The following is a 12742-nucleotide window of genomic DNA, read 5'->3' as shown; positions in this document are numbered from 1 at the left end:
CATTTATTTCCCATTTAAAATAACAAAAATTGAAATTAAAAAAAAAAAAAAAAAAAGAAAATTGGCGGAGATAGTTATTGGGCTGAATTGGGCTGGCAATCATCTATGGGCTTTTCATCGCTGCCCACAGTCAAGCCCAGTCAACGGCCCATTTATCGAGCGTGATCAAAAACCGAAAATTGCAAAAAGCTCCTCCGTTTCATTCGTATTATCTTTAAGCTAATTTCACAATGACCCACAACTATTTTATTTATGTAATTTTACCTCAAAATACCCTGAGTCAAATGGTAAAAATAATAATAATAAAAACCATATTCTAATTTTTTTTATAAATAAAGGGGTGAAAAGCAATTTAAATTTTCGAACCGGCCCATTATAGAGCAATGTATAGTTAAAGCGAGACATTATAGTAAAAAAAATATTTAATTAAAAGATTGTAACAAGTTTCTAGATAGGAAAAGAAAAAACCCACTAAAACCAAAGTTTGAGATTTAATTAAATTAAATTAAATTAAATTGATGATGTCTCCATTATAATATGATTTGATCATCAACCAATATACCTAATGAAAATAAAATTCAAATCTTGTTTTATTGTGCATCATATACATATAGATATAATACATTACCTTATCTCTTCGCATAGTTTTAATTATCTTATAAATTTAATATTTTATTTATCATACAAATCATTGCCCATTTATGCGTATGTAAAATCATGTGATGTGGCATAACGTGTACATTCATCTAATTTAAATAAATTTAATCATTTATTTAATGCAAATTGACTCGTAATAAGAAGATAACGAACAACTCTATCTTATATCTTATTGATTCGACCAATTGGGTTCTACACAGTGTAACAACTCAAGCCAATTGCTAGTAAGTATTGTTCGTTTTAACTTATTAGTATCGTCGTCGTCAACTCAAGCCACATCATATGTTAAATTGACTTCGGTTAATGTAAGAATAGAAATTGAAAATGATGACAATGTCAATAAAGTGAGTGAATTAAAAGTATTTATATTTAATTTATTTGGGAGAATATATATTTAGATTATAAAGTAAAGTAAATCAGAGGGAATAAACTATAATAACCAAAAACAAAAATATTTATATTTAATTTTGTTTAGAATTAAAAGTAATATTATAATTTTTTAGAAAATAAGAGAATTTTAAAAATATTAATTATAATTTTGATGATCGACTTTTAAAAATGTTTTTATGAATTAGACAACGAATCCAAAAAGTTACTCGAATCAAATGAAATTAATAATAATAATAATAATAATAATAATAGTAATAATAATAATAATAATAATAATAATAATAATAATAATAATAATAATAAATGGGGAAGGTTGAAAGTGGTGATTTCCACGTCACAAGTGGTTTATCTCTTCTTTTTTTGGAAAAAAAATGTTGGCACTTAAAAAGGTCATAGAATGGAAGAATTGAAGGACAAAAAAGGCAATATAATAATATTTATAGCCACCCACATTATTTTATTATTATTATTATTATTATTAATTTTCTTACAAATAATATTAAAATTTTATTGGCCCTTTTGTTTGTATTTGAATTTAGGTGATACCATATTCCACTTCCACCTTATCATATGTTTTCATAGTGCTGTCATCTCATTTTACCAACCCAAACTCTTTTTATTTTTATTATTATTTTTTTTTTCAATTTCCTTTTTACATCAAGATGGTATCTCCTTCTAATTCATATTTCTAGACTAACTTAATGTATATCAATTTATTTTTACGAGTAAAATTATTTATTTTTGTGTAACAGTTTAAATCTACTGTTAGCAAATATTGTCTGTTTTGACTCGTTACGTATCGTTGTCAATCTTAGCTTCACGGTTTTAAAACGCGTTTGTTAGGGAGAGATTTTCACACCCTTAGGGAATGTTTCGTTCTCCTCTCCAATTGATGTGGGATCTCACAATCTACCAACCTTGGGGCCAACATCCTCACTGGTACATCGCCCGATGTCGGGCTCTGATACCATTTGTGACAACCCAAGTCCACCGCTAACAAATATTGTTCATGGTTCTAATTGCTAGGGAGAGGTTTCCACACCCTTATAAATGAATGTTTTGTTTCCCTCTCCAACTGAGGTGGGATCTCACAATACACCTTCCTTGGGGACCAGCGTCCTCATTGGCACACCACCCGATGTCTCGTCCTCATTGGCACACCACCCGATGTCTGGCTCTGATACCACTTGTAACAACCCAAACCCACCATTAAAAAATATTGTCCACGTGTTAACTGCTAGGGAGATGTTTCCACACCTTTATAAGGAATGTTTCGTTCCTCTCTTCAACCGATGTGAGATTTCACAATCCACCTCCCTTGAGGGCGAGCGTCCTCTCTGGCACACTGCCCAATATCTTGCTTTGATATCATTTGTAACAACTCAATGATTTTAACCAAATATTGTTCATAGGTAGGATCTGACATTAATAAATAGAAGTTAATATATATATATATATATATAAAAGTTGTTGTTAGTACTATTAGTCCTAAAATGGTGGGATGCTTCATTTTGGGGTGGGATTGACAAGATTATGATGGAAGTTAATATGATAAGATAAGGGTATGGATAGGATTTTTGGGCGAAATCAGTGTCTTATTTTTAGTGGGGTTTCGATTGAATTCTACCATTTCCCCCCCTTTTTGTGTGTACCCTATAATTTCATCAACGTTTTCTTAATCCTTCAACAAAATCTAACTATAAAATTACTAACTAAGAACAGGGCTGCAAATTTTGATTTGGAGCTAACATGATTTGGAGGCATCTTCTTGGGCAGCTTGTTTGATCAAATCTCGCTACAAATTGGGTTCCTAGTCTCCTCTCTTGCTGTTGTTGGTGGAATTTAGATGATGTCTTTTCGAATTACAAATGATTTTGACACGCATTTTCAGAAAGGGATGCCACTGACCAGCTTCTAACTTTCTTCTACTGCAGACACTAACATTTTCCACATTGGAACTCTCTGGGGCATTTTGTCGAACACTTTGCCTGCCTGCCTTCCTCTTCCTCCAGTTGTCCCAATCACCACATTATTTGAAATTCCAACAGATCCCGACGTGGGTTTTCATAATTTTTTATCAACCAAAATCCCCATAGTGCGGTTTGTTGAAAACGATTAAAATATGTATATACAATACACTAAAGACAGGAAGAGTTCATCGACCCTTGGGTTTAAAGGAGGAGGCGTTTTTGAAAGCTACATCGACATATCAATCGCCAGCATTGATTATTTTGGCGATAATGGCTTACATCATATGCACAAGGTTGCTTATCACTAAAACCCACCCCCAATGGAGGCCCTGGCCCTGCCACTACATCACTTGGTTAGTATTTGGATGCTATAAATATTGGTAGAATCCATTAAAATCTCCATGAGTTGGTGAGAGAAGAAAAATGGAAGAGGGACAGGGAATCAGAAAGGGTCCATGGACAGAGCAAGAGGACATCCAACTGATTTGCTTTGTGGGCTTGTTTGGCGATCGAAGATGGGATTTCATTGCCAAAGTTTCAGGTTTGAAGGTGGCGGGAGACAGTTCCTAGGTAGGCTAAACTCATGATTTGTTGTTGTTGCGAAAGCCTCTGTTTTAACACCTCTTTGGGGATTTGGGATTTGGGATTTGGGTTTGGATTTGTAGGACTTAACAGAACAGGCAAAAGTTGCAGGCTGAGATGGGTTAATTACCTTCATCCTGGTCTCAAAAGAGGCAAGATGAGTACTCAAGAAGAACGACTCGTGCTTGAACTTCACGCCAAATGGGGAAACAGGTCTCTAAAACACCATACTCTTTCACTCCCCTTATTCTTTATCTCTAACACTTTTGTTCATTTCAGATGGTCCAAGATTGCTCGCAAATTACCAGGCCGCACAGATAACGAAATCAAGAACTACTGGAGAACTCATATGAGGAAGAAGGCACAGGAGAAGAGAAGGGCTTTGTGTTCTTCGTCTTCCTCCTCCTCCTCTTCTTCTTGTTCTTCTTCTTCTGGACCAGTGAAGTTCTTTGACTCAGGGGGGTCTGAAATCTCGGCTTCATCATCAACCAAGAAGAAGGGGGAGGAAAATCAAGGAGTGGGTGACCCAAATGGATACTCAATGGATGATATATGGAAAGATATTGATATGTGTGATGATCATGAGGGGTTGATTATAAACCAAGACTGCAACTATTCTTGCCCTGCTTTGAATCCTCCTTCATGGGAGTATTACTGTGGGGATTCTTCGTGGAAGATGGAGGAGGAAGAGAGTAAGCTAATTTTCTCTGGGTATGACGATCATAACGGGAGGCCACGCCTTGCTCAAGCTAATCAGAATTTTTTCTATTGAATTTTGTGTATATGTAGTTGTTGTTGTCTAAGTTTTTGTGATGTAGTTCACTAATGCATATTGTAAGGAGTTTTATGTTTAGCTGTGTTTTTGTTGAACAAGAAAATAATGGATGTATATCCATTTCCTTCTTGTTGGCTGTGATGATCTTTAGGTGTTTTAATGGCTGCTTGTTTAAATCTTCTCTGGATAAGCAATGAAGTTTATAACAATAGAGAAACAGGGACATCAGTCCAAATTCAAACATAAGAGTGCTTAAAACTTTCAAAAATTCACTTTTGAGACACAGTATAACGTTAATAAATATTTTTATTAACCAAGTCTAAGTTATATCTTCTTTGTAGTAGAGTTCCATTAATGTTATTATCGAATCAATCCTATCCTTTAAATTACAAATTTATAACATTCTTCTAATCTAAAGATAATTATAATTTAGTTCTAGTGGTTTTAAAACTTTGTTTTCGTCCACATGTTTTTTTTTTTTTTTTAAGTTAGATACAAAAACCGTTCTAATCGTATGCTAAAACCGTTATAATCTAAAGCATACGATAAGAACGGTTTTTGTATCTAACTTTTTCAAATATAAAGATCAAATCTCACCTAATCTTCAAATGGAGAAGAAGTAAGAGATAGGATAGGGAATGACTTACAATTTTCACGAAATTTTGATAAGTGGAAGAGCATATTCAACTGTATGATACACTTGATGCCCTTCCAAAAGCCATCTCTCCTACAATTTGTCAAAAGAAAAATAATTATGATATAATGGCAAATAGTATCCTATCATCCTCCTCAAATTTATTAAATAGAAAAAAAATATTAATTGATGTTGTGATTTAATTTTTATAACCCGTCAATGTGGCATCGAGTTGTGAGATCGCTCATCGGTAGGAGAGGGAAACGAAACATTCATTATAAGAATGTGGAAACATCTCTCTAGTAGACGCGTTTTAAAACCATAAGGCTGCAGGTTATATGTAATGGGCCAAGTCGGACAAAAACTGCTAACGGTGGGCTGTTACAAAATGACATGAGAGCGAGACACCATGTGGTGTGTCAACAAGGACGCTGGGTCCCTAAGGGGGTGAATTGTGAGATCCCACATCGGTTGGAGAGGGAAACAAACCTTCCTTATAAGTGTGTGGAAACCTCTCCCTAGTAAACGTGTGTTAAAACCGTAAGGCTGACGACCATATGTAATGGACAAAACGGACAATATCTCATAGCGGTGGGGTTTTGACTTTTACACAAGCAATGCTACTTCTTACAGAGCTTTGCTAGCTCTAGATGGGTTGACTATAGCTTTAGCTCACCAAAAAGCCACTTGCAATCAAACTCCGACCTTTCCCCGCTCGATTAGCCACCAACGAGATTGGTGTCGTCACTCGAACCTTTATGTTAGACTAAGAAGTGTTCAGATCGATTAGACACGACATTCAAGGAGGACCTAGAAGTCATCCATGTGAAAAATGTTAATGCAACACGAGCAATAGCAAACACTAGTAGCCCTCAATGGAGCATTGGGTCAACGTATCCAATTTTGGTGAATAAAATTGATTCCCTATGTAACTTTATGCTCAACGTGTCTTACATTTTACGGTATATATCTCCTTTTGGGCCACAATAGTTTGCCACACTCTGATGCTTGACGCAATTGGTGCAGGATGTGATAGTAATCACTTCTACAAGAGCCGATTATTCTCAGCCACATTCATAAGGGGGAGAAAAAGTTGGGGCTGGGATTTCCATCGGGCAAGAGAGAGATAGAGAGAGAGAGTACCTCTGGGCAGCCCATGCGCCAGAATAGGGCAGAGGCAAACACATAAATGAGTACTCAGACGGACCTTCACGCCCTCCAGAGCTCAACGGGGAAACGGGCGGCTGGGTTTTACTAATTTCTGATGGGATAGCCAGCGTTGATTGATAGATGATGGGATCTAAACCGTCGGATGAATCCTACACAACAAAATCTTATATCATTCAATTCTGTTGGCCATCGGATAAAATTTTACCCAAATCTCATGATGAACGTCTAGTAAAAATGTCTCGACTTTAATGTGCTTTGTTAAGCCATTGGATGAATAAATGAATGAACAAATGAATGAATAAATGAATAAATGAATGAATGAATAAATGAATGAATAATCACCAAGAAAGTCTGGGAATTTATCGACTTTCTAGCCCAGAAATTATCAAAACAAAACCCACATTAGTTCCAACTCAAATCCCCCATTGAAATTTATCGACTTTCTATTTCTATTTCCATTTTCATTCGACGGAGGTTACTGTTCAAGCTGCCGACAACAGAATGTCTCGCCTATCGAACTTCTATCTGCTAACTTACAACTCCCTCCAAGCTTTTGGCTGGTATGTCTCATTTTTCTCGCCTTATCTTTTAATTATTTTTTTTTTTGTCACCACGGATCTGTGTTTCTTGTTGGCAGGACGATTTCTCTTTACAGACTTCTAGACAGTTTTGTAGCCACCAAATCTACTAGTGGTGCTTACTCTTCTGTGGGAGAACTTATCTGTAAGTTTCAAGCCATTTGTTTGGTTCCTTGAAAAGTTTGTAGAATCTGATAGAAAATGTTGAAAGCTTTCCTTTTTCTTCAAAGGCTTCCTGCAAACTGCTGCATTCTTGGAAATTATTCATGGAGCTATTGGTAATTTAAACGAACTTTTGTATCATTCTCTTGTTTGATATCTAAATTTTGATAATGTAGTGTTTTCCCCTTTAAATTTCAGGCTTGGTACCAACTGGAGTGTTGCTTCCTCTAATGCAATGGGGCGGGAGGGTTCATTTTCTGGTTGCAGTTGTTCGTCAACTTCACGAGGTTTCTCTCCTCATTTTGCTGCATTTTTTTTTATCCTTGTTGGAGTTCTTCATAATTCTTTCTTTTTGTTTGACAGGTTCAACAGTTGCCTTCTGTTTTCATCACTTTCCTGGCTTGGAGCTTATCTGAGGTAAATTCTTTCCTTTTTCCTTTAAGATTTGTTTTTCAATTGGGTTTCTGGATTTTTACTGTGATGAAATGGATTCAGGTCATCAGATATTCTCATCATGCTTTGAATTGCTTGGGAGTTGGCCTATTTTGGCTTACATATCTTAGGTACTGCCGGAATGTTCTTCCAAAGTTCTTCATGTACTCAAAATTAGAAAAATACTTATAATACTTAAATTTGTGTTATTGTTTCTCCTAGGTACACTGCCTTCATAATTCTCTATCCAATTGGAGTGACAATTGGTGAAAGTGAGTACACAGTATCCAATTTATCTTGATTTCTATAACTTGATATCTAAGGGAGTGCTTAGTTCACAGGTTGGGTTTGTATAGTCTAGTGTTTGTGGAGCTGGGCAAAGGTGTGCTATCTTTTCTACTAGCTATATAAACCCAAGCTTCTTAAATACAATCAGAAACCATATATTTTCCGATATCACAAGCCAAGGAACGAAATATATGCTACATAAACCTTGGTTTCTAGATTTAATTCCTCTATGCAATCTAAATACCGGTATATAACCCGAGCTTCCCGTACTAATCGAAACCATGAGCTGAACATCCCCTCTTCTCATTACCAAGATTATGTTTTTACTTGTATAGTTTACTGTGAGTGATTCACAGAACAAAAAACTAATGTTCTATTTTATCAAGGAAAAGTTCATGGGTAAACTTATTAGAAGCATTTGTGCAGTGTGGCTCATGTACCAAGCAATTCCTTTTATGATAAAGAACAACCTCTATGCAGATGCCTTCGGTAAACTTCCCTTCAGCTATTACAATGCCATCAAGGTATGTTCAAACACTCGGGAGATCATTCTAGGAAATTATTCTTTTTACCTGAAAATGAGACCACTCCAGATGTAAAACTTATCCTCAAATCTAATATCGTTGTTCAGGTTCTGCTTTTTGTCTACCCACTATTTTTCTTGAAACTGTACCTACATTTGTTCAAGCAAAGGAAATCAAAATTGGGCAAGCAGCACAAGAAGAAGGGAAACTGAAGGTTAGTCCAATCTGGTATAATCTCCGGTAGACAACTTATTCTTAGAAGTTTGAATTCATATAAGTTACTCTACGTATGAGTATAGTAATATTTATCTGAAAGTTCTGTTCACGGGTCCTCCTGACCTGAGCTGAGCATCCACTAACAAAGAAACATTTTCTATCTCTGTAAAGTGAATATCCCGACTCTCTAAGATTTGCTTAGTCTCAGGATTTTAAGGTCTATTAAATACTATAAGAAAGACTCCCTGAGAAAGAGATGCTCTTAGCATCGATCCCTTCCAAACATCCCCATTGAATATGGTCCAATGGGAGTGTGCTCTCCCGGTCTCAATTTGAGTTTAGAGAAAGGAACCGAATTGTGGTGTGGTAAATTTAGATGGTTGATTGATTCGTTTAATTAGAAGGCATCACAATATATATTTGATCATCATAAGTTGGTGAATTTGATTCAATAGTATCTAGTGCTAGATTGTTAGTCGGCAGATAAACAAAGGAAAAGGTTATAATGTTTGGAATCAATACCATCTTTTTGTTCCGTCTTTATTACTACTTTTTTTCTCTTTCACCAACAGATACCAGAAAAGCACAATCTACAATGATTTTTCCAGTGACCAGAAACGAGGAAAAGCAGAAGAATATAAAGTTATGAGCCATACATGGTATTTATCAGGACTGGTGACACTGAATTATGTTTCTATTGGTTGATTTTTCCACGTTCAATTGAACTTCTTTCTAGATACTACCAACCAACCCACCGTCAAGAACACTTTTAATTAACAATGAGTTTATGCTATCTGACGCAGAAGCGGCTGAATTGAAATCTAATTTGCTTATTAAAATAAGATATTGTCTCAGCAAGTAGTTTCTTTAAAATATATTATCATCAACAAATTGTCTGGCACATGTATAGATATATATTTTCTTGTTAAAGGGTGCCCATCAGTTATGCTAGCTTGAAACATTGTGACTTGAGATATGATTTCATCTTGATATAAAGTTGTCTAATCAACTTGTTTCTCGAAAATTATATTCAAGTGGGGAGCAATGTGTACTAAGAAACTCATTTGTTATTACAGAAAACTCCTCAGACCCATCTAATTCCTCGTTAACCACAAGAAAAGAGACAAAGATTGTAAATCAAGCAACACTGCAGTAACATAGATGAAAAGGAATTCATCTTTTTGCTTCTTGTTTGACATGCTTGCATGTTTGGTAGTCAAAATTGCCTTTGTTTTATGCAGATTAGTCTGAGAACTAGTCTTTTGTAAAATATTTGTTTTTAAAAAATATATTAACTCTTAAAAGAACTCCATAAAAGGTTAAAAAAACAAAGAGTAAATAATTTTGACTTTACCAGAAAAAGGATTACTATAATATATTATTTAGCTGCCTCACTTTAAAGGACAATTTAACATCTATAGATCTGTTCATTAATATATATACCAAAAATAGTTCAAGATTTAAATATGCGGTCTCTAAACAAATAAACTGAATCTTTTTTTTTTTATTTTTGTTCTAGAACATTTTAAACTTTTGTTTCCGTCCGTGACTTTTAATTTAAACATTCAATCTTTGAACTCTTCCCTTAGTCTCTGTTGTAGAAGTCACAGCACAGGATATGATATAAGACATATAGACCATTAATGGTTTTATGTTTCATTTTTATTAGCTTATAACTAAGAGTTTTCAAACTTGAAGCACTAGATTAAAGTTCTAAAAGTCTAAGACTAAAAAAAACAATGAAGGAATGTGTAAACATGTTTATGCTGATAAATGCATGCCAATTACAATTAACCGTGTGAATACTACTATCAATCATGTTTTTTTAACAAAGATAAGACTAATGACATCATTACAACAATAAACTCGATGGAATAATTGTAGCTTTTTGAAGTATGAAATGGGATATAAACTTAGAAATTGAAGGAGGAGATTGAAATAAATGAAGGGGAAAGAACATTTCCCCTTTGGAAAATACTAAGCATTCAAATATATGATTGCAAGGGCCATGATTTTATTCCAAGGAAAAAAAAAAGATGTTTTTGACTTTCTGTGTCCACTAATCTATTGATTGCTTTTGCATCTGTCTTTTCGGTTCGGTGGTCTCCTTCACCAAGCTTTTATGTCTAAAAAATATCCACTCTTTATTACCCCTTTCTCCCCTCCTCCCTTTTTCTTTTATATTTTCCCGAGACACCCACCAAATCTAATCATTTCGTAAAAGCAGAATGAAAGTATGTATTGACTTTTTGAGCTTTGAACGTGTTAGTTTATATGCAGAGACAGACAGACAGACAACAGACAGTCACAAAAATATGCAGCCCACCACCACCACCACCCGTCTCTCCCTCTGCCGTCAGTCTTCATACACTACATTATACCATGCTACCCCCCTACGCATTGACAAATGGCAATAACAACCCTTCTCCTATACTAAAAATTCATTGAGGACTTTTATCAAACACTTAGCGGGCATTCCTTTGCCTCCCCGAAATTCATACCCCTCAGTGGGCACTCTCCCGCTTTGCTATACAGCCAATCTAAATGCAAACAATACAGTAACAACAACGACCAATCAAAAAGCTCAGGAAGGGGTTTGATTACTTGGGTAGCTGGAACTAAGAATCCTATGACACAGAATTGAGTTTTTCAAGCACATTGGGTGTTGCTTTTTGGTTATAATCATGGCAATCATAACTATGAACCAACATTTCTAAGTTTTAATCACTCTAATAACAACCTAACTCAAAAAGTATTCAGAAATTTACCTGTCGAATTCTTCTTCCTTCCCCTGCCAAAAACACTTTCCGTCTCGACAAACCCAATTAACCCGACCTCCAAAATGATTATTCCCAGTGAATTTTCCCGTCCAAGAATTTTGCTGGAATATCTTCGTCGGTTAAATTATGACCACCATTTGTCGCAATCATCTTCCTTCCATTTTTTGAACACTTTCTCTCTCAAAAAAATGAAAACCCTTTTCCCCTTGATTATTCTATCAGTAATCATCAAATTTTAATTGATTTAGATAATAACTCCCATCATTATTCATTTTTTTTTTCCTATTTTAAAATTATTTTAATCATTTTGCTAAAATTGTGAACATATGTGTTAAAGTGGCTTTATGAACTTACCCCAATTAGTATTGAATTAAATTTAAATAAATATTTAATTGTATTTATGACTCAATAATATTATATTACAAAGAGGAAAAGTATTCATAGAAATAATTATGATTCAAATTATCAATTTCTTTTAAGTTGGGTCATCAAATTGAATGTTTGCTTAAAAATGAAAAAGGAAACACAATTGATAAGAAAATTATTTTTGTGATAAATAATTAAATTAAATTAAATTAAATTAAGTCCAATCAATTTCACTTTTAATAATTAAAAATATATATTAGTTTTTTCAATGAGGGAACTTTTTATTTGGCTTATAACATTTATTTAAGTTATTGTCCCATCACATCAACTCACTTAAATTCAATTTAAAGGAATGTCGAATGAGTACGAGCATAGGTGGATTGGGTTGTTTTTTTTTTTTTTTTTTTTGGAGCGGGCTGAGTTGGTAACTTGAATGACTTGAATAAGATTCAAAATCGAGCTATCTAATTTTTAGAGCGTCGGGTTGTATCGATTGTTTGTTTTTTTTTTTTTTTTTTTTAATATTTGATATTACAATGCATGTTGCGTTAATAACTAAAATCTCGTAGAACTTAAATATCTAATATTTACGAGCAACAACTCATTAGGAAGATTTGTTACAAACGTTTAATATTCATAATAATTCTAACGACCTTATAAGTAGATTTGGATTGGGTTGTGAACTATAGTTTTTCATTGATCGAGTTGACCTACCAAAAAAAAGTTATAACGTGCGAACTAAACTAAAATTTTCTAGTTTTTAAAAAATTCAACTCTATCAAATCGAGAAAAAAAAATCTAACCCAAATTGGGTACTGCGAGTTGCTCGAGTGATCGGGTCTTAGAACACTCTTGCAAGAGGAAAAAAAATAAAATCTAAAATTAAGGAAATTGGTAAAGAAAAAATAAATTTTTTTTAACGGCACACAATATTTAAATATTTTTTAATTTTTCTAAAATTGAATTAAAAAAAAAAGGTACAAATAACGAAAAAAAATTATTTTTTAATGGTAATTTTTTAAAAAAAATTCAACTGTGCTTGAACCGAAAAAAGCTAACCCAAGTTGGTTGAAGCCTTAAATTGGTTGAAGCAGATTGTTCGGGTTATTAAATCATATGAACGTCACAAATAAAAAGACGGAATCTAAAATTAAGAGAATTGGCAAGGAAAAAAAAACATAATGTTCATAAATATTTAAAATACATAAACAAATGGGA

General features: G+C 34.1%; 2 protein-coding genes and 1 long non-coding RNA gene across 7 annotated transcripts; 2 read left to right on the top strand and 1 right to left on the bottom strand.

The window, feature by feature from the left end:
• The first annotated feature begins 2817 nt into the window (after window positions 1–2817).
• On the top strand, window positions 2818–4553 carry LOC111794481 (transcription factor MYB59). Of its 4 annotated transcripts, none has more exons than XM_023676514.2 (3): window positions 2818–3558; window positions 3683–3812; window positions 3879–4553. In XM_023676514.2, the coding sequence occupies exons 1-3, from the start codon at window positions 3441–3443 to the stop codon at window positions 4369–4371; spliced, it is 741 nt and encodes a 246-aa protein (XP_023532282.2). In that variant the 5' UTR covers window positions 2818–3440; the 3' UTR covers window positions 4372–4553. The 4 variants fall into 4 exon arrangements, with proteins under 4 accessions (XP_023532282.2, XP_023532283.2, XP_086980202.1 ...); XM_023676515.2 differs by having other exon boundaries at window positions 2818–3587; XM_087124076.1 differs by having other exon boundaries at window positions 3683–4553.
• A 109-nt stretch (window positions 4554–4662) lies between these two features.
• Window positions 4663–11393, bottom strand: LOC111794528 (uncharacterized). Of its 2 annotated transcripts, XR_015421145.1 has the most exons (5): window positions 11147–11393; window positions 8211–8311; window positions 6152–6327; window positions 5963–6053; window positions 4663–5101 (listed from the first exon to the last, which is right to left on the bottom strand). It is a non-coding gene; the product is annotated as an uncharacterized LOC111794528 (long non-coding RNA). The 2 variants fall into 2 exon arrangements; XR_002815095.2 differs by lacking the exon at window positions 5963–6053 and having other exon boundaries at window positions 11147–11388.
• Window positions 6417–9220, top strand: LOC111794491 (Protein-tyrosine phosphatase-like, PTPLA). The gene is made up of 10 exons (XM_023676530.2): window positions 6417–6738; window positions 6816–6901; window positions 6987–7034; window positions 7117–7205; window positions 7282–7335; window positions 7414–7481; window positions 7573–7622; window positions 8065–8162; window positions 8270–8376; window positions 8951–9220. Exons 1-9 carry the CDS (start codon window positions 6680–6682, stop codon window positions 8372–8374), a joined length of 657 nt encoding a protein of 218 aa, XP_023532298.2. The 5' UTR covers window positions 6417–6679; the 3' UTR covers window positions 8375–8376; window positions 8951–9220.
• Window positions 11394–12742: the final 1349 nt, after the last annotated feature.

The sequence above is a fragment of the Cucurbita pepo genome, chromosome 5 (assembly GCF_057944985.1).
Source record: "Cucurbita pepo subsp. pepo isolate OVF chromosome 5, ASM5794498v1, whole genome shotgun sequence".
Classification (NCBI taxonomy): Eukaryota; Viridiplantae; Streptophyta; class Magnoliopsida; order Cucurbitales; family Cucurbitaceae; genus Cucurbita; species Cucurbita pepo.
The sequence above is the reverse complement of the archived record's forward strand: the minus strand, read 5'-3'. Positions and strand labels throughout refer to the sequence as shown.